The sequence below is a fragment of the Oryzias latipes genome, chromosome 15 (assembly GCF_053564925.1).
Source record: "Oryzias latipes strain Hd-rR chromosome 15, Olatipes_Hd-rR_3.1".
NCBI classification, from domain to species: Eukaryota; Metazoa; Chordata; class Actinopteri; order Beloniformes; family Adrianichthyidae; genus Oryzias; species Oryzias latipes.
In genome coordinates, this window is record NC_136251.1 from 21,225,638 (window position 1) to 21,246,195 (window position 20,558).

The 20,558-nt window shown below is 38.3% G+C and overlaps 2 protein-coding genes across 8 annotated transcripts in view; both read right to left on the reverse strand.

The window, feature by feature from the left end:
* Positions 1–169: 169 nt before the first annotated feature.
* Positions 170–5,314, reverse strand: dhx32b (DEAH (Asp-Glu-Ala-His) box polypeptide 32b). Its single transcript, XM_020709500.3, has 11 exons — positions 4,900–5,314; positions 4,621–4,814; positions 3,911–4,286; positions 3,215–3,436; positions 2,664–2,757; positions 2,422–2,571; positions 1,661–1,852; positions 1,353–1,493; positions 1,074–1,264; positions 752–942; positions 170–517 (listed from the first exon to the last, which is right to left on the reverse strand). The coding sequence occupies exons 1-11, from the start codon at positions 5,179–5,181 to the stop codon at positions 346–348; spliced, it is 2,205 nt and encodes a 734-aa protein (XP_020565159.2). The 5' UTR covers positions 5,182–5,314; the 3' UTR covers positions 170–345.
* Positions 5,315–6,614: 1,300 nt separating this feature from the next.
* Positions 6,615–20,558, reverse strand: part of adam12b (ADAM metallopeptidase domain 12b) — an 83,166-nt gene continuing 69,222 nt past the window's right edge. For 4 of the 7 annotated variants that reach the window (XM_078932472.1, XM_078932473.1, XM_023963430.2 and 1 more), the window contains 6 exons: positions 18,649–18,757; positions 18,231–18,417; positions 15,785–15,893; positions 14,033–14,287; positions 8,343–8,509; positions 6,615–7,983 (listed from right to left, as the gene is read on the reverse strand). In XM_078932472.1, the coding sequence (XP_078788598.1) occupies positions 7,980–7,983; positions 8,343–8,509; positions 14,033–14,287; positions 15,785–15,893; positions 18,231–18,417; positions 18,649–18,757 (831 nt within the window). In that variant the 3' untranslated portion in view covers positions 6,615–7,979. The remainder of the gene's footprint in view (positions 7,984–8,342; positions 8,510–14,032; positions 14,288–15,784; positions 15,894–18,230; positions 18,418–18,648; positions 18,758–20,558) is intronic. The other 3 variants (XM_078932470.1, XM_078932474.1, XM_023963431.2) reach the window with 1 other exon arrangement.

Below are 20,558 nucleotides of genomic sequence, written 5' to 3' on the forward strand. Positions count from 1 at the left end.
AAAAGAATTCAACCCGTTGACGCTTATTGATGCAAATATTCCACTTCTGCTCCAAAATGACCTTATTTTGCATCTATAAAAAGCAAAAAGAATAAGTGGAAAGTTGGAAATGCATTGAAATGTTGTACACAATTATTAATTGTACATTTTAAAGCAAATTCAGTAGAAGCCAGATGAAAATGTTCATTTATTTTTGTATAAATTAGTTCAATTATCAACATAAAAATGTAAAGAAAGAAAAACTGAAGGGATCAGGTTTGATTTGAAAGTGTTGCAGTGATCTGGACTGGGCTCAGGTGGACCACACAGTGTTGTTACTCCTGCAGATAACGGGGGTTCTGCTGGTTACTGTAAGACGCAGCGCTCCGAGGTCTGCTCCTGCTGTCGCTCCTCCTGTGACGGACGTTTCTCCTCCCTGCACCGACGAGCCGCGTGATGGAAAAGGTTTTGGAGGATGTCTTTGCTCTCACTCGGTGGCAGATTGTGAAAAAAATGCTGAGGTGTCATCTGAATGAACCTAAGAGTGGAAAAGGAGAATCGATCAATGCTCAAGAAACCCATTTTTGATTTGTTTGTCTGTTTTTAACGGATGACAGAAACTGCAACAGTCCTGTGGATCTATAATATTCAACAGTAAATACTGAAAAAGGAAGAACCAGAATCTGCAAAACTGACTGAAATTCTAGATCAATTTAATGTCTAAAACAAAACAAAACAAACAGTAGAAAGAATGAATATAATGGAGGCTTACTCTTCTGGTGTGATGTGAGTTACAGTACGGAGGCAGTTGTCCTCTGAGAAGCTGTGTTCGTGGAACAGCACCCACTCAGGCAGGCCCCGCTTAGGGCTTTTGGCTCCATAGCCAGAGAGGGGATGGATCTGTGCCACATGCTTGTTCGTCAAAATAAAATAGTTTCCGGACCCGTCTACATCCCGTGCCACCTTAGGAAAAAAAATAGTTTAAGAAGTCAAACTCCAGAGATTAAATGATCGAACATATTCTGGAATTTTTGAAGTCCAGACATCGTCAAAGTTCCTTCCACAAAAATGCTGCACTGGATGAAACTTCTGACCTGCATGAAGAAACCGGCGAGCAGCGCAGTCTTCACGTTCAGGGTGTTGCTTCGAGATCCAAAGGCGGGTACCGAGATAGGCAGCTCGATCCTCTTCAGAGTGTCTGTCAGCTCAGCATGGAGGGCGTCGGCCATCAGCAGAGCCGTGTGGCTCAGGAAGAAATCCTGACACCACTTTTCTTCGTTAGAGTCTAGCAGAGGACTCAAGTATGTTATATGATAAATTGACTGACACAGTTACTTTGTTTTTTAGTTATAGAGCAGGCTTTTGGAACCTACATGGATCCTGCTGATGCTGCTTGAAGGCCTTGTAGATGTTGATGAGGGTAAAGTGGTCTCCTTCTGGGTGCTGGAACTTCATGTGGCTGCGGTTTGCCTCTGCTTTCAGCTCCCCAGGAGGGTCAATGAAGCAAGATGGTACTAAAAAACATGAAACCGTACATCACGACTGTGAATAAAAACTTAATTTGCTTCATATGTGCCGTGACTGGTGGCTGGGATAGGCTCCAGCAACCTGTGACCCCAAAAGGGATTAAGTGATCTTAGAAAACTGAAGGATAAATGTGGTGTTTTTTGCAGAATGTCACCTGTTAACATGGCAGCAATGATGACCACCTCGCTGACGCAGTCGAACTCACAGGAGGCCAGCACGGTTTTAGCCATCTGCGGCTCCAGGGGGAACTCAGACATGATGATGCCCATCTCAGAGAGGTTGCCGTCATTGTCTAAAGCTGCTAGGTAGTCTAGTTCCTCCAGGGCCTGCATTAAACCTTCAGGATCTGAGGGGAAAAAAGGGTTTTAAACCATAAATCAAAAACAGCATTTCATTTAACAAGAAGATAACCAAGAAACTCAAGCAGTGACCCATTGATGTGATCTGCATGAAACACCAGCCTGTTAGGACTTATGGAACGAATGGATTAGGATTTCTTTAATCCTCACCAACATCTGCCGTGCACCACGATGCAACATGACGGGGGTTATGATTTCGCTTGTAAAAAAACACTTGTTTTTGCTGAACATTGAAGGAAGACAAAGGCATAGTTCCAGTTTTCACCCGCTCAAGCATACTTTTAATCATCTAATGGGAGGCTCAATGTGTATTTGTGTTAGAGGGGGCATGCAAAGCTGTGCAAACAAAGGAACACACAAGGAGGTCAGCTCTGAAAGGATGCTAGCAGAACAAGAGCTGTCGGCTCGGTTGAAGCACGGCTGACTGCCCTTCAATTAAAAAAAAAAAAAGTTCCTGTCTGCCGGATCAAAAAGGGGGAGAAGATGCAACCCACATGAGAGTGAAAATTCAAAAACGACAGGAATTTTCAGGAATGATAAGTTTCATGAATCCCACCTGGTCTGTCTATGAAGTGACAGTGACCCATCCCAGAGATGTCCATCCTCTTGAGGAACAGCACAGTGGAGGCGATGTCAGACTCCACAATATGAGGGCGAACCTCTGCAGGAAGCTGTCTATCATTTGGATACAAACAAAAACATTTCCCTACGGAACAGAACATCACACCTTAAAGTAAGGAATGGAGCCGGAAATGTAGCAGCCGCAGTTAAAGTGTTGGTTTGGTAACTTCTTCTCACCATCCGGGCCTGTCAACTGTTTGCGACTCTCTGCTTGACCTGCGCTGATCGGCTGGATAACGGCTGAGTTTGCCCTGATTCTGGGGTTGAAGACCTGGAGCACAATTAGAGAGAATTTTTTGGTGTATATTTACGCCAGAGTAAACATTTACAAAAGTCAGAAATATTCCACAAACATGGGGTTGAGGAAATTATGTAAAAATGTAAAAAATATATTGATTTATTTACATATAATTTTATATCTTACTATGTCAGGGTTTCTTTTAGTAGATAAAACTTCCCTATAATCTTTAAAAGTTTGTTTGAATCTATAAACCACACAACTTTTTATTGCAAATATCCAAAGTTATTGAAAGTCTAAAATATGTATATATTTAAAATATTTATATATCTTGGACTATATTTTAAAAATATATGAGATTTACGTTTCTGCTCTCCTTTAAAATTTTGAAACTTTAAGTTCTGGACATCTTCGCATTTAACATTCCACAATTCCACACTTTCCCAGCATTTTATAAATCTGTTCCAGTATAAAAGGGAGACAAACGCACCCATCTTTTCTCCAGACCAGCATCAATAACAAATCTTATGGAACGAACAGCCCAGAAGAAGTCCTCATTCGGGCTGCTTGTGAGGATCACTCTCCGTGCCCGCTCTGTTTCCGGCAGACTCCCTGGTTGGCCGGGATGCATCACGATTGGAACCAACTCGCCCAGGTGGGGTGGTAAGCTGCGCCCTTCGTGACACAGGATGTCATGGGCCAGGTCTATTTCCTGGTGGAACAGAAGAGAAATAAGCTATTATGATTTGCAGTGGTTTCTGAATAAGATAACTATTTGTGTTATTTTTCTGCTCAGATGATTTGAATTTAGAAGTTTACAGTGAAGATTAAATAATAAATAATATGCAACATTTCAAATGAACCCAGATTTAGTGTCAAGAAAAAGGTTATTTTTCCAGACAGACGTTTTTCTTTATTTGATTCTGGTCATCAAATATGAAATTCTCAGTGACTTTTGTAAAAATATATATTTTGATTCGGTTCTATGTGAAAATATTAAAAGTATCCCGTTGCTACCAAAAAACAGTTATTAAATACTTAATTTTCAAAGAATAACGCAGAACGATTGGTTGGGCCTCACACAATTTCACCTCACCAAATCTGTCCCTCTTTAGATTTGGACTCCCCTGCACTAAGCCATGTTTAATGCAGTATTTTTGTTTATTTGTGTATTTTTTTTTTTTACCTGCGTTGTGACTAGAAACACAACCACATCGCCCCACTCCTCAGAGTGATGGATCTCCAGAACGAGACGCAGAGCTGAGCAGAAGTAGTTGCCGCCGGAGCTGGTGTACACCACCTCCCCTGCACCCTGCGTCTCTATGCGCATCACGGGCACCTCTGACCCTGAGAGGTGGGTCAGCTGCTTTGGGGTGGGCTCGACAGCCGACATGACAACCACTCGCAGCTCTGGCCTCAGCAGAGTGATGTTCTTCAGCAGGCCAAGAAGTATGTCGGCGGCTACAGTCCTCTGGTGGGCCTGGTCCACAATCACCACACCATAGCGCTCAAGCAAAGGGTCGGACATCATCTCCCGGAGGAGCATGTTGTCTGTGCAGAACCTGCGTTGAATGATGATGTTATGCTTGAATTTAGGAAAGTATTCACAAACATTTCATCTTTTATTTGGATTAAATCCCAGTTTATCTCCCTTCCCTTGTTGTGCTGAGTGCTTTTGTTCTGCATGACGTATGAGGGACCCTCGTGGTGAGTGTGACATATGGGTCGACAGGGAGACGGGCAGCTGGTGTGAAGCCCTTGAAAAGAGCCCCTCAAGCCTTTTGTTCACCACTCTTTAAGGCGGGGTATCACGACCACGCATTCTTACAAAAAGAGAAAAAAAAAAAGGAACTCTGGACACATCTGTGGCAAGAACAGACATTTGTGTTTGCACACCTTAGTACCGTCTCACTGGCGCAACATTTCTCCAGAGGTATGCTGTAACCCACTTCATGGCCGACATTCACATCCATCTCATCTGCCACTCTCAGGGCCAGATCAACAGCCTGCTGGGAATGGATCTGGGTGCAAACCACCATGCCGTGCCGGAACTGGACTGACAGGCAGAACTCAGCACACCACTGGGGAATCTGCAATAAAAGAAAAGTGAGATTTTTTTTTTTTTTTAAGAAACATCTTTGCAAAAATATTGGCATAAAAAAATGACACACTCACTTGAGAACTTCTTCCTGTTTTGGCAAAGCCACTGACAGCAACAAACTGTTGATTGGCCAGCGTGTCCATGAATTCACTCTTTGCCCTCCACATTGGCAGCTCTTTCCTCTCCTCCATCAGTTTGTAAAACCGAGATGAATAAGGAAGTCCATCAAACTGATTCAGCTCCAAGATGTCAGCAGAATCTTTGTCTCCTTGACTCAAAGCCTCAGAGTCGGAGCAACAGGGCGAGTTCCCCGCAAAGTAGTCCTCTCCACCTAAACTGGCAACGTCCTGCTCCATCACAACAGAGTCTGTCCGCTTTCGACCTCATTTACAGGATCATACAAATGAAGCCTGGAAATCTCCAGCTTTCAGTGAAGCGGCTGCAGTGAGACTGCGTCTGCTGCGAGCAAAACACAATGAAGGGCTCAGTGGGCGTCCAGCCCAGTGTTGTCATGTGGCTACTAATCCCACAGAGGCAGTGTGGTCATCAACACACACACAGACGCACACACACAGGCACTAGTGTGAGACGGAGTAGATTGGCAGAGACTGGAATGTCTGCTGTTTACAAAGAACACCAGATGAAACGCAATCTGCACAACTTATTTATCAACTACAAACAGAAATTAACACAAAAAAACTATTTTAAAGACCCACTCTGAGGAAAATTGTATTTTTGGTGTTATTAACATGTTCTTCTGGCATTTCTCTCATGATGGACATATATAAATACAATTAAGATGAAAATTGTCTTTCTGCGCATTTGTTATTGCAAACTGCTTTAAATTAGAAGCAGCCGAAAAAAATGCCATTTAAAGAAGAATGTATTTGTGACATAGAAAATACACTGGGTGGACTACAAGCTCCTAGCTCTTTGCTTTTAGAAACATGGAAGGGAATGGGGGATGGGGTTGCTCCGCGGCAACAATCACAACCAAAACTCAGAGGTGAATTACTTATGAACTACTGCCACTCTGCACCAAGTTTGTCCTAGAAAACAACCCAGGTTTTTTATTTTAAAAACAGCATAATCATACCTAAAAGACCACAGGGAACACTTAAAAAAGAGATCTGAAGATGATTGGAGTGTGACGTTTAGCTTTGATGAATACACTCCATGTAATAGAGTATGCAGTTTCTAAAAAATAAAATATTAATTTAAATATCCTCCCGGCTGCTGAAAGAACAGTAAAAAAACAAAACAAATGTAGAAACCTGATTACGAACATTTAAACAACATTCAAGATTTTTTTCCCCATTAACTTTTAAAAGAGTTCTTGTGCAAAATACTACAAATTAGAACATTGTCACATATTTTATGCGAAAAGCCTTTTTTTTGTTTTTAAATGTTTGACCCTTATGATTCATATTCAACATGTTTATGTAGGGCAACAATTGAAGTCCAGTAGTTTAACTGTTGTTATCCAACAGGTGGCAGTATTGGACAAACCTGGGATGTTGTAGACAGTTTTCTGTCACTTTCCCAAAATGCATCAACATTACTTTTAACAAATCTTTTTAAGTTTTAATAATTGTGAAGAAAGACCAACAGTAGCAAAAGAGCATCATCTCTGGTTGATCTGTACACACAAGGCGTCCTTCAACTATTGAAGATAACAGCTGCAATCAATAAAAATATGTGCAGAAGTTACTGATGAATAAATCTTTTCTCCTAAAATAAGCATTTTTCTGAGTCAAAGTAAAAATGAAAGTAAAACAAAAAAAAAATCTTCAAAAACATAAAATAACTTTTATTCGCTTTTATTTTATTTTATTTCGATAAATCGGAAACCTTAAAGCTTGGTTTACAGTTATTGAAACTTTTCAAGATTAAAGCAAAACAAAAACAAAAATCAAATTTCTCTTCAATCATTCGTTGTGGATAAAGACAAATAACATTTCTGTGCTTTTGCAAAACAAAACAATACTAAAAGAACAAAGTAATGACTGGCATACCATATTTACACTTGTGATGACTTACAAAAAAAACATAGTACAGATGTTACATTTAAAAGGTTTATCCACATAACGACAAGAAATGTTTTTCAGCAAGGAGCCTCAACTCTGACAGTTGTTACACATTGAAACACATTTTTCTGAAGAAAAGCGGCACAGCCTTGGCGCTCTGTTTGCAGAGCAGAACGATCTGGACGCATAAATGCAAAATAAAGGAAGGCTTTAGCAGAAGGTTAATAACCTTGTGGACATTTGGAGTGATCGTTTTTTTCACAAAGTTGAACTAAATTGAAAAAATGAAGAGAAATGGTAAACGTAATGATTTATTTGGTGTTTTACTGTCAGAAATGTTGACGCTCTACAGCATCCACCGGCACCAGAACTTTTTAAAACTCAAAGCAGCACATTGAAAAAATAAACAAGGAACCTCAAATCAGAGCAATATCACACAAAAAAAATGGTGGATCAATAATTTCCAAGAAGCGTTTAGATGAGTTTTAAAAGGCTAAAATGAACAAATAGAAAAACAAAGAATTTTAGCACCATAGCAGCAACGGGACAAGGAATGCATCTGAAGTTAAACGAGCACTAAAGATTGCTAGAACTAAATAAATAACAATGCCCAGTGTGCCACAAATGCTGTTCATTTTCATTATCTTCATCCCAAGTCCAACTTAGTTAAAGCAGGATATTGGTTAAACAAAAAGACAATGCATTTCAAGATTTTCAACAAGAAAAATGTATAAAATCACCATAAAAATTTGTAAAAAGAATTTCTAAAATGACACAAGAATTCCTTCTTTTCAAAAATTTCCCAAGCAAAACAAACTCTCTCTTCATACAGAGTGCTTTGCACCCTAACTGGACCAACGTTAAATAGTTGAATAAATAGTTTCTTGGTACCTGAGCGAAGACAAGAGCACCTTGTAAAGGTGTAGCACCGTGGTGTGATCTTAGCCCATTTAAAAACATTTTTAAGAACCCTCCAACATTTTCTGCTTTCAGTGACTTCCAACAGAGTCTTAAGTTATTAGTGCAAAATAAGGATTTCTGAACAAAGAGAGGCCAGAGCTCAGCAGGCCGGATGAGTCTTTGGTGGTCTGTGGGGCAACGCCGCAGATCCAAAGAACAACAGGAATTTATCTGTTTGGAAAGAAAAGAAAGCTTCAGATAAAACACACATTTTCACCAAAGGATTCTTCTTAAGCTCATTATAATTTAACACTATTAGAAATATCAGAATGACAGGAAATATAAATGAATCCGTTTTTTCTTTTAGCGATATTTAAGTGTAAAACCAAGTCATTAACTTCTATATTCATTTTGTATGAGCTAAATGCTTAGCTTTCATGGTTAGGGTAAGGTATTATAATCTAAAAATAATAAAATCAAATGTACATCCCATAGTTTCATCCATCTGACCAAGAAAATTATAAAAGGCAAAAAAAACAAAACTACAAAAAATCCTCTGCTGTACTAATGTGAACAGCTTAGTGAAATACCTGCTGGGTAAAGAGAGAGGGGGAGGTGGCCGGGGCACAGTGGGGATGGGTATTGGCAGGGCCCCTGTCCTTGGAATGTGGCCCCCAATGCTGTGACCTGATGGAGTGCCCCTCCGTAATGGATCTGCAGGTAAGGGTTTCTGGGGTGGACTGGGTTTGTCAAAGTCCTGAGGAGGAAAGTAAAATCCACTAAGTATTTGCTGGTTTTATTTTGAAAAAGACACACAAAGCACATCAAAAAGGTGCAAACAAGTCTGAATGCTGCATTGTATTTTGGTCACGATTAGTTGTGCAGCAGCTTTCCGGGCAGAAAAGTTCAAATGTTTCAGCAGAGGGCACTGTGTTCTTCTCTGGAAACCCCCACAAACATGAGGTGCATTTCAACTCCCCTCCACTTTAGCTGTGGAAGTGATGAGTGAACATGGAAGGTTACCATTGTGTTTGACTAATCTACAAGAGGAGGAGAGACTGTGACTAACATCTCCTGCTTTCTACTTAGGTAATGTCTCACAGACGCTCAGTGAGTCCATATCGGCCTAAACACTTTTTACAAATACACGTATTTTAAAATCCTAAAATCCTAAAAGTGCAACATAGCCTTGCCTGACAATGGCACACCCATTCTGTATAGGGATTTTACCCCCTTACCACCCTCTCTGAATGACTTTCTGTTATTTGAACATGTAGAAAAACCAGATTTCATATTTTTTCATCCAAGGTTGAAGGAAATGCCCTCCAGCTGCACTAGTATTCTAAAAACAGCAGAATAATGCCTCTAATAGTGTATTTTGGGCTTAAAAAGGCTCTTTTTGGACCCAAAGGGCCCTTGAGAAACTGCAACCAGAGCATTTTTCATCCAAACTTTTCTGGTCTGCTCACACCCTAACCTCAGGAGTGTTTTTGATGTGCTGGAAACACCCACTGTGAGGCAAACCTCACCATGTGGGAATAAGTGGGTGGGGATCCCTGCAGGCAATAGACCTTTCCTCCTCCACACTGCAGCCACAGAACCAGCATTTTGACCTGAAGGATTGGGAACTAAACAGAATAGGGAATGTCAACCTCAGAAGCAGCCCAGGGATCGGGGAGGGGGAGGTTACTTTTGGGTGTACTTGGACCCTTTGGCATGCAGCTTGAAATATAAACAACGTTTTGCCATCATTACCTAAGGTTTAATATCTTCTTGTAACATGAAGTTTCTCTCATAGATGTGGGATTATGTTGTGTACATTTTTAAATTCACCAAGACCAACCAGTAATTCCCCAGACTACTCAGCTGCAAAGTACACTTAGTAAAAACGCACTGCTGACATAACCCAAAGGGCTGAAATCATATTTTTTTGTAGGAAAAGAAAACCTCTGGGGACCTTTGTATCTCTATCCTGTCATTCAAATGCAGCTTTGGAGGGGTGTTGAAGAAAAAAAAAAGCAAATGACCTTTTTAGAGAATTTAGACTTGTTGTTTAATCAAATCATCCTTCCTTTTTCACCATAAAATATATATATATTAAAAAAAGAGTCTAAAGTTGTCATTCTTCTACAAGATATTTTAATAAAAAAAAGAAACATGTTGAAATTCTCTACCTTTGACGATTAAATAGGAATATTTAAATGATTTGGCTTCATAATTAACCACTTGAGGCAAATTTACAATTATATACTCGATATCTTTAGGAAAAAACAAAATTGTACAAAATTCTAAGTAGACAGATGAACCCACTTCTGCGTTCTAATAATGTGCACTCATTTAGCAGAAAACCTCAACCTGCCACTGTAGTCTTGGTGGTACTCACATATCTTCATTAAAAATGAAGCATTGGGTCCTCTGGATGCAGTCACCTAAGGCGCACAAGCACCTTTTCAAATTACAGCAGGAAGAATTAAAAAAAAAAAGAAAAAAAAGTGTTTTCTTGCCAACAATAATGCAAATTCTCTGTTCCTGGAAAGATTACATTTAACAAAGATTTGACTTGCTGTGTAGCAGCTGTCTTCTAAACTGGACCTGAATGTGGTTACAGCTTATTTGCTTCATAATTACTCAACACTGCAGGCATCTAAAATGTCTCTTACCTTCTGCTAAACACGATAACAACTAACGTGTCTGTTTGTGAACATCCTGTTCTCGCAATTTTTCTTTCACTGTACGACAGGAGTATTCCCTTGGAAATATTAACGGGGTGCAGGCAGTGCAAAGACATTTAAAAGGAAGACATTTTGGCACAGACAGCAGGGAGTTTGTGTCGAGTATTACAATCAGCCTGTTCTTGACTTTCTCTTTAAGGATTGATGTCCTGTGCGTCCTTGTTGTGAGCACAATCCCCTCCTGTGTTTCTGACTTACATGTGCTGCCTCACTCGCTTCGTCTGCTTCCTTGCCACAAAAATCCCTAGTGGACCTCAGCAGGTAGACGGGTTTTGCTGTTATGGCAATAGGCGTCGGCCAATTTCTGGAGCAAACGTTTGCCTATCAGCTGAAGAACATTTTTATTTGAAAGACTTTCATAGCAGAGGCTGTGGGGCTCTGTGCAGAAAACAGATAGATATGATGCAAACTTCTTTCTGCTCTTCCGTGTAATGAAAGTGCTTCCACAGAAACATCACATTTAACATGCATGTCTTTTAAGACTTACTATTCTCTAGCTACAAGGCTTTATCATGAATGAATGATGCAAGGTCAAGGTATGCGTTTAATTATTACAAATGCACACGTCAATAATGTTGGCAGCGCTAAAAAAAAAACCTTTTTAAAAATAGGGATGAAATTTTTGGATTTCAAAAATCAAATTGGATTTGTTTTGAAGATACAGCACTTTTTCTTTAACTAACATTTCAAAGTGAAATTGCTTATAATCACAGTAGAAAACAGTTTTATTAATGTTTTTCGCGATTTAACAAAACCACTAAATTTTGTTAAAAGGTTGCAGAAATATAGATTGAAAAAGTATTATAAAATTGTTTTTAACTTAAAATCTGAAAATTAATGTTCTTCAATGGGTAAAAGTTTATTTTAAATAGATAAAAAAGGCTGGGGAAGGCAAAATAAAACTTAAAAGTTTTCTTATCATTGAAAACAACAGGTAAAATATCTAACATATAATTAGGGAAACTGACAACAGACCTGTTGGTGTCATCTAACTGGGAGGAGGTTTGGTATTTCGAAAAATAATGTTTCTAAAGTTTATAATGGCGTAAAATTTGAAAATATTTTGATTTAGTGAAAAAAGTCAAAGTCTTTGCACACACATTAAGGATTAGTGATAAAAAAGAGGAGCAAACTTCCAGATTGAACCAAAGGAAAAAAGAAAAGTAACAGTTTCCTGAATAACTACTTAGATGGCTTGTTACACAATCAGCTTGGGGCATGGAATGGGAGCTTTGAATCTAATGTAAAATGTTCTGACTTTACATCATCAACAAATTTGTTGTCTGCTTTTGACTAGTGAAGTGCCCAACAAAAGCAGAATTCTTTTGTTGTTTCTCTTTCGGCTTTACCCATCAGGGGTCGCCACAGCGAACAAGTCGCATGGTAAACTTGGCAATGTTTTACGCCGGATGCCCTTCCTGACGCAACCCTCTCAAAGCAACCGGGCTTGGGACCGGCACAGAAGCAGAGAAGGGAATAGGGAGCAGCCCGGAGTCAAACCCTGGTTTCACGGACGGAAGGCGCCGCAAACCAGCACGAGCTAAACCGGCTCATAAAAAGCAGAATTCTTTTGTGGAAAGCAAATTCATGCACTCAAGAGGACTGAAGAACATTTTCACAGCCTCTACAAATGCAGTTGAGACATTTTGTGATCAAAAATAGAAAAAGGCAGAGCAGAAAAAATCTTCAAACAAGTGGAAAATAAAAAAATACATTTAGTGGAATTAAGTAGTACTGTGTCTTCCAGGCTTAGAGGAGGTTGCTCCTCATCTGTGCATGAATCAAATTTAGTATTACCTGCTGCTTTCAGCAAAAATAAGCTGAATTAAATATTTAGACACGTGGCTCTACAGGAAGTGCTCAGCTCTCTTTTTATGAGGTTCAGATGTTTGGTGTGTAATATGGGCACACTTGTTTTTTGTCTTTTAAACTAGAGCAGGAGGTAACTAATAAAGTTTTCAAAGTGTTTTAAAGAGTTAAAGGAAATGTTTGTGTGACACGTACCAACTTTCACTTCTGTTTTGATTTATTCAAGTTCTTTTCACAAAATAATTTTTCTCAGTTTCATCATTGAATGTGTTTTTTTGTTCGACAGGGTTCAAATAATTTGGATTTTTTCATATTAATGCATCAGCTATAATCTTATTGTTGCATCTAATCTAGAAGAAAAATATAAATCTCATAGTTCGTCATATCTAAGGTTTACTTATTCATTTTAAAGCACCAGTTTCCTTTCTTTTCTGCTACAATTGATCAAATCTTGAAGTCTACTGCATTTCCAGCTGCTGCCACACTGCCAATCCCACACTTTTTTGCTGTGCTGCCGCATGAATGAACTAAGGTTTGGATTCACTAACAGAACAGATGGATGGATTTACTATCTAAACTCCATGTCTCAGCAGAAATCTGAAACTTGCAGTGTTGCATCGAGCGAGACTGCTTTAATTTTACTGTCAATATTTGGGAAAGCAAAGCAAATGCAGTGAAGAAATGCACTGAGCTCAGTGATAAGACACAGGCTTTAAAAATTACCAAGCAGGTTGGAAGTTTTAGGTCATTAACTACAATTTGCACATTACTGTCTTCTCTTAGAAAGCATTATTGGGCTCAAGATTGATTCTTTTTTTTTTCCGGCTCAAGATTGATTCTTTTTTTTAATCTTTCAGTACACACCCTTCTGTTGGTTTAAGATTTTAACATGTTTGTGCTTTAGCCCTTTTACATCAGAACTTTTGCTCTGGTGTTAATATTCCTTCACCTACCGTAACTCTTACCGCTTGCGAATTTTATCGTAATTCCAGCTTTCCAGTAATTCCCGAAAAGCAGTTTTGTACTGATAACATTTCACAGTAGTAAGGTGTTCACGACAATCAAAACGAAAGCCGCTTTTCTGACATGAAGAGTTATGGTATATCAGATCCCAGGTATGTCAATTTCCATGCGGGAACCTCCCAAATGGATAAATAAAGTTGTCTATCTCTCTATCTATCTAAGATACAACATGTCGTGTGTTGTGTAAGTGTTGCCGTGGACACCTCCAGTGTTAAAGGGTTAACTGATCTTGAAGAGATCCACCAAGGAGTAGAAATGAAAGGTTGTGGGTCTAGAAATGACAACCTCCCCAGCCCAAGCACCAATAAATAAGCACATAAAAAAAATAATTTAAAATACTTATTTGACTCATTTTAAATAAAAATATGTGTGGGAACCTGAGATAGACTGCAATTTGTCATTAGCAGTGTGCTTAAAAATGGAGGATCCATGGAGAGTGAAGCTTAATGAAGAAACAAACACCTGAATGCTTAGATGGACTGTTTCCAGCAACACCTCGAGTTATGGTCGGTTGAACTGAAATGAAGGCTGTGCTACATCAAAAAATGAAATCAAATTTATGGTCATCTAAATGCAATACCTCAAGGATAATGTTGAAAGGATTTTTTTCAATATATATAAAAGTTATGGTCAACCACAATAATTGTCAATCTAAAGTTTGTAGGCATGCATAAAATTGATGACCTAACATCAGGTTTTTTTTTCTTCAAACAAACCTGCTCCACTTTGAATGATAATTGATGGCGTGGTAGGGTGAGGAAAGGCGGCACCGGCTGTGGTGGCAGTGCAGCGCGGTTGGGCGGGACTCGGTGGTGATGAGGCGGGACAAGAGGCAAAGAGGGATGGCCCACGCTCAGAGACGCAGGCATGGGCTGGCTGATGTGCAGGGGCTGGTAAAGGGGCAGTCTGCGCAGGCTGTGCGAGTGGAAGCTGTGTGATGGGAGAAGAGGCTCCGCACTCCGAAAGGACGGCTGAAAAGAGAGAAAAAATGGAGGAAAATTAGCTATATGACAGAATTAAACATCCTCTTGAGTGTTTTGCATAATTGTTGCTGAAATAGTAAATGATGACTTAAAATTCTGGTGCAGCTGTTGCACAATTAGTCTCAGAGTCCATTTTTTATATTACCCTTTATTGATTAGGTGATTCTCCTGTTACTCAGGCCTCTTTTGGAAAAAAAAAGGAGATTCGGACTAAGAATTTTCCATTTTCTTACACCTCAGAGACTAAATGAATATTGTTCTATTAAGTATCAATCTCTACTTGCAGCCTAACGGAAAAGAGTCATCAAGGAGCAGCCTATATGTCAAAAGGACCATTTGACTTTAATCATAAAGTTTTCCTAAGTTTGAAAATGCTAATTTCAGGCAAAACTGGATAGGAACTGAATTTAAAGTCCCACTCTGTTAATCTTTTCATCCATTGTAAAAATGCTCCCGGCGGTCTTTTAATTATAATTATGATGATTTTAGTCAAAATAAAAAAAAGTGTTGTTTTCAAGGACAGTTTCCATTTTTTTATCTGCTCCCGACTGACAACAATTTGAATAAAGAAAAACTCAGAAATGTAATTTTGAGCCTAATTTTCTTATGAAAAAAATGCCACAAGAACGCCAAAACCATTGCTATCATCCAAAGGGGCCTTTGAAACTACTTTTTACCTCATTAGATGCTCTTATGCTTTTCAATTCAGAAAAAAACACACTTATTAGCCAGACTGGAGAAACCGGGGGAACAGCAGAGACACAAACACACATACGCAAAAACAACACAGCGATGCCGATTCATTCATTGCTGCCCAACTTCTTTGGCCGGATGAGGGACTCACAATAACGAGAGCGGACAGGCTGGTTCAGAGAGACACTCTTGTGGACAGTTCACTGTAGTGGATGAACTTCCACACTCAATTACGACGGCACTTTTATGCAACAGATTCTGCAGACAGAGGCAAACCCAAATCCAAATCAGATCAACACACTCTCATGCATATAAATGCCTGCTCCTCTACTTTGCTACACAAGCACGGAAGGTAATTTCAGCTTGTACGTATCATTTCCAACAAACAAATCAAAACCTATTTCCATTCCCTGCCTGAATCAATCAACTCTGATTCTCCTCCAAAAAAATCTAAAAAATAAAAATAAAACCACAAACGTTAAAGCACTCAACTGACAATGCCCCAAATCTAATTTAAATGTCCCAATCTCTCAAATGCACTGTGCTGCATTCAGCCACAAACACCTCTGTGATTAATATTTCTATATTAGTGAGATATAGAAAGGCTGAAGCTATTACCCAGCCTGCTGTCATTTTGTTTTGTCAAGCAGCCTGGAAACATGATGACTCCAAGATGAGGTTTGGCTGCAGGTTACTGAAGTGGACGGGCAAAAAGTCATTACAAAAGAAACACAAAGCCTGTGGCGTAAACAAGCACACAAACCCTCTTTTGAAATACAGGGGTTCACTCACCTTATAGATGTTGGCTACACAGGGCTTGGGTGGAGGCTTGCGGTGTGGTGTGGGTCGGCACATGGACTCGGTCCGGATGGGGCTGGTGGGCCTACATGTCTCCACGGATCTATGAGAACAGCAAAGCGGCTTATATTTGGACTTTTGACTCTCACCTGATTAAAAAAACCCTCAGATACGCAGATGTTATTTGAATATAGATCATCGCAGCAATTTCATAAAAAATATGAGTTTTGAAAAAGGCCAATTAAGGTATTTAAATCTTAATCTTCCCTTTAAAAAGAAGCAATAATTCCGAGAGTATGTATTTAGAGAGAGAAAAAAATGCAACAGTTATACAAGCCCACTTAGTTCCTCCATTAACATTTTCCTCATTTAAAAAAGTGGTGAGCAAATAATCATCAAAAATTTGGAGTCAGAAATCTGTCAGTCTGCTGAAAAAAGTTCAGGCTCCTTCACATAAATAGTTCACAGAAAGTATCTTGAGATCACAGAACTAATTTCCAATTAAAAGAAGGAGAAAAGTCCCCTGATAACATAATTTTATATTCTCAAAGAAAAAAAGTCTACATTTCCAATTATGGAATAACAGCTGTAAATTTCAAAGTGTCAATCATCTTTTTCAAGATCTCAGCAGATTGTTGACAGAAAAATCCTGCAATGAATGTTAAGGAGCCTTAAAACTTGAAAACAAAGAATGTTTCCCACATTCTTATATATTAACTACAGAAAAGGTAACTTATTTATTATAATTATTGTGTAATTATTTTTCAGAATTTTTAGAAGGCGGCTTTTATGAAAAATATATTATTTAGTGCTAATTTCAACAAAAATGTATGCAGTGACTCATTTCTGCACATGCATGCAGGTCCCTATTGGTTCTTGTTTTTTTGCGCTCTAGTTCATTATTATTCCACTAGGGGCAGTGGAAGGGCTTTTCCTGCTCATTTAAAAACACTTTTTTGGGAAACATTGTGCTTATTAGGAACACTATGGTGGAAATAACTCATCTATTGTTATTTAGTGATTATTGATATTTACAGTCTAAATACAGCATGTTAAAAATGTGAGGATCAAATTTGAGACAGTGGGTGAATAAGGTGCTTTTTCCTGAATGCTCATATCAATATTTCTGCATCTTAAACTAACATTGTTGTGCTCAAAAACGTACTAAAATCCCCCAATAATTGCCATAATTGAACATATCTGTGCATAATGAGAAAAGGCTCAAGACCCATCTTTTTAATCTGGCTTTTCGCTAATTTTATTTATTTATCCATTTTATCTTGTTTAATAAAATTATAATAGCTTTTTAATGATTTATTTTCATTGGCATTATTTCAATGTTTTATTGTTTATTTGTTTATTGCTTTTATCAGAATGTTTGCTCTTTCATTCTCATTTTTATTTTTATTTTTATTTCCGGTGCTTCCTCAGTTGGGTCCTCTCCCTCTGGGTCGGCTGCTGTTGAGCCGCTGCAGCTCTAGATGGGGACCTGCATCAGCGCTAAGCTGTGGTGAGGTTGTTCCCCGTCTGTGATGCTGCATTTGGCTGGTTATGCAGTTATTCACAGAGAGAGAGATTCCAATTACTATTAGCATTTCTAATAACAAACATCTTGTTTTCATGCTCAGCCTATTTCTCATTGTCTATTCCCATCAGTTAGGGGGTGGGAGGTGTGAAAGAGGTTGTGTGTAGGTATGGGGAGGCGGGCCCTTTTTAAATTTTAATAATTGTTTATTTTAATTTTCATATTTTCATATTATTTATTTTGTTTTGTTTTAATATAAAACCCTTTGTGTTATGCTTTTATGTCAAAAGTGCTATATAAATAAAGTTTGATTAATTGTTTGATTGATTGATAATAAAAAAATTGCAACATTTTTTGTTGATTTTGTAAAAGACTTTAAAAAAATATTATATCCATATTATAACCATTATATATATATATATATATATATATATATATATATATATATATATATATATATATATATATATATATATATATATATATATATATATATATATATATGTTTTTCCAATTCTTTAATGCATTGGGCTTTACAGGGTTATTATTCTGCTTCACTTACTGAAGATCATGCACATTAATGCAGATATGTTTATAAATTAGCTTTATAGGACCACAGTGACAACTTTCCTTTACATATGATGAGTTACTTCTTTATTAATACCACACTGGAGAAATCTACTTGTGTTTAGTTGGTTTTCTGTTCTTTTGTCACTGTGACTTAATCTTTCTATTACTGTTTTTAACCTGCCATTGCTCCTCTGTGTCTCTGCAAACCTCTTGGAATTGCAAAGTAGTTTGAAAGGTACTCTACAAATGAAGATGCTGTGCCTTGCCTTCTTGTTTTTTTTCTTTCATGGTTTGTCAAGGTGTCAGATAATGAGGTGGTTTTTTTTTTTTTAAACCACACACTACCTGAGTTTCTCCAGCGTGCTCTTCTTGTTGTCAAAGAGAAGGCGAAGCAGCGTCTTCCTCTTCAAAACGATGACAAGAGTGGCTGCCAGGAGGCTGATCAGGGTGACCAGGATTGCCACAGTAATGAGCACACTGTCGGCTGATGCCACATATGACAACACGCACATTAATACACACACACGCACATCTACAGCACAGAACAGTGACAGGACATAAGACTGTTAAACCTGCACAACAGTTAAAGTGACTTTTGACATATTTTACTCAGAAAATACTAAAAAAATAAAAAAACCTCTAGTCTGTGCAGTGTCATGTATCAGTGTGAGAGAAACTGCTGGGAGAGCTTTGTGTTGCTTTGTCAGCAGTGTTGTATCTCTGTCTGCATGAGTGAAGATGGACGTTAAATCATTCAAACTACCTGTCAGCCTCATTGGCCCACTGTCAATGCTGCCGCCAAAACCTGCTTTCTCACAGAATGGAGGGGCCCAGTGTGCCTCACAGTGGCAGTTCTGCTTGTTGTTGCACACCTGTAAGCGAGAAGGGAGTACATGAGTTGCTCTGTTGTATCTCCTAGGGGTGTAATGATTGATTGATGAATCGATTTATATTCCCATGATCCAGGCAGATCAATCTGCCTGAGGCAAGTTAGTAATCAAATCGACGTATACCATTAGAAAACTGTTTTAAAAAGAAGTAAATTGATTAAATTGATATTTGGATTGAGGCATGATAGGTTTATTTCACTATTAACGTAAAAAGGAACACATATCATCACAGCAAACAACACACATGTGATGGCAGCAAAAAATGAGCAGTCCATCATTCCAGTCCAATGTGTGGAAACACAAAGATCTGTGACCATACATTGTAGAAAAATATTCTAAAAATGTTCCGTTTGTATTATTTTTATGAGAAAAACAACAGTGAGCTGAACTTTATGAAGCTAAAATGTGAATGGGTTTCCCATTAATTCTTGCTTACTTGTTTGTTTGTACACATATTTAAGTTACACTTGATTATCTGCAACACATGAAAGGAATCTGGAAAACATCACCTGCACTGTTCAGTACCCAGGTATTTATTTCTGGCTTGAAGTTTTGGACAAAGATGTTTTGGATCAATTTCAGGTTAGTGAAGCAGATAATTCAAAGTGAACCAATCGTATCCGCAAGCAGAAACTATGATGAAATGTTGTTAGAATGAATCGTTACACCCCTACTACTCTTTTTCTCCCAAGTCAGAATGTTCTGAAGTGGCAGGTTCGAAGTAGGGTAAAAAAATAAAATCAGAAAAATGCATGTGAGTTTTTATGAAATCATTTAATAGACGAAACAGGAATGAAGTGGAGTCTATCAGGTAGAACCTACTGAAGGAAAGAAATCAGGTTCAAAATGATTCTCTAGCGATTTATCGAATTCCATCACTTGGAAAAGAGAAGGAAGGAGATGAGCAGATGTGAGACAGACATATGGAAGAGTTCAAGGGGAGGGCAATTGGGTGGAGTCTCCTTTTTGTGAGAAAAGGTCACTGGACTTAAAAAAAAGATAAGAATAACCACTGGGTCAAAAACTACTACTTGTAACAAAAAATAAATAAAGCCAAACTTTCCTTTTTTTTAATTTGAGATAACAGCCAATCTAAATACTAATAACAGATAAACAGGCACAGATTATGGAAACTCATGTCAAAGAGATGAATTATTTACAGAGTTTGAGGACATTGCATACGCTTGAAGTGGTAATGAGATGGAGCTGCAAATCAATCACTGCAAATGGCATTTACAGCTCTTCAACATTAATGCCACAACCCCAGTGAGCATCTCATCTGTATCTGAAGATTTCCACATTTCACACATCAGTTTCATTATTTAAGGTGTGTAATTTATGAGGTACAACAAAACTGAAAGCTGCTAAAATCCATGCAAGACAAAATCAGCAAAATGCTGGGAAAATGTAATCTATCAACTCTCTGAATACATTTAGATAATCTTTTTTTTTTCTAGTAAACTCTTAAAAAGGGTTGTGTTTGTTAAAATGAAAAACACCTTGTTTTGTCAGACAATTCTGCAGGAGGCAAAATGAACCAAAACAGGTCCTAGGAAATGCATCTCTGCAAAAACCCAACCAAGTAATTCGTTGCTCGCTTGTTTCCTGAAAAAGAGAATATGTTGTTTCATTTGTGAGATTAATGGCTTTCAGGGAAAGTTTTTATGTACAGAATAAAACATAAAAAAGTGAAGAATATCTTTGATTTCTTATTGCCCTCATTGTGGTTACAATGAACCGGTCCAACCCTGTGGTTAATGCTTAACTGACGGAACAAAACAAC

Excerpts from the sequence above, each read along its gene's own strand:
- dhx32b (XM_020709500.3), bottom strand. The coding sequence starts at position 5,181 with ATGGAGCAGGACGTTGCCAGTTTAGGTGGAGAGGACTACTTTGCGGGG. Across the intron at positions 1,853-2,421 it reads TCACTTCATAGACAGACCAG|ATCCTGAAGGTTTAATGCAG; the intron begins GTGGGATTCATG and ends TTTTCCCCTCAG. Across the intron at positions 1,494-1,660 it reads CATTGCTGCCATGTTAACAG|TACCATCTTGCTTCATTGAC; the intron begins GTGACATTCTGC and ends CATGTTTTTTAG.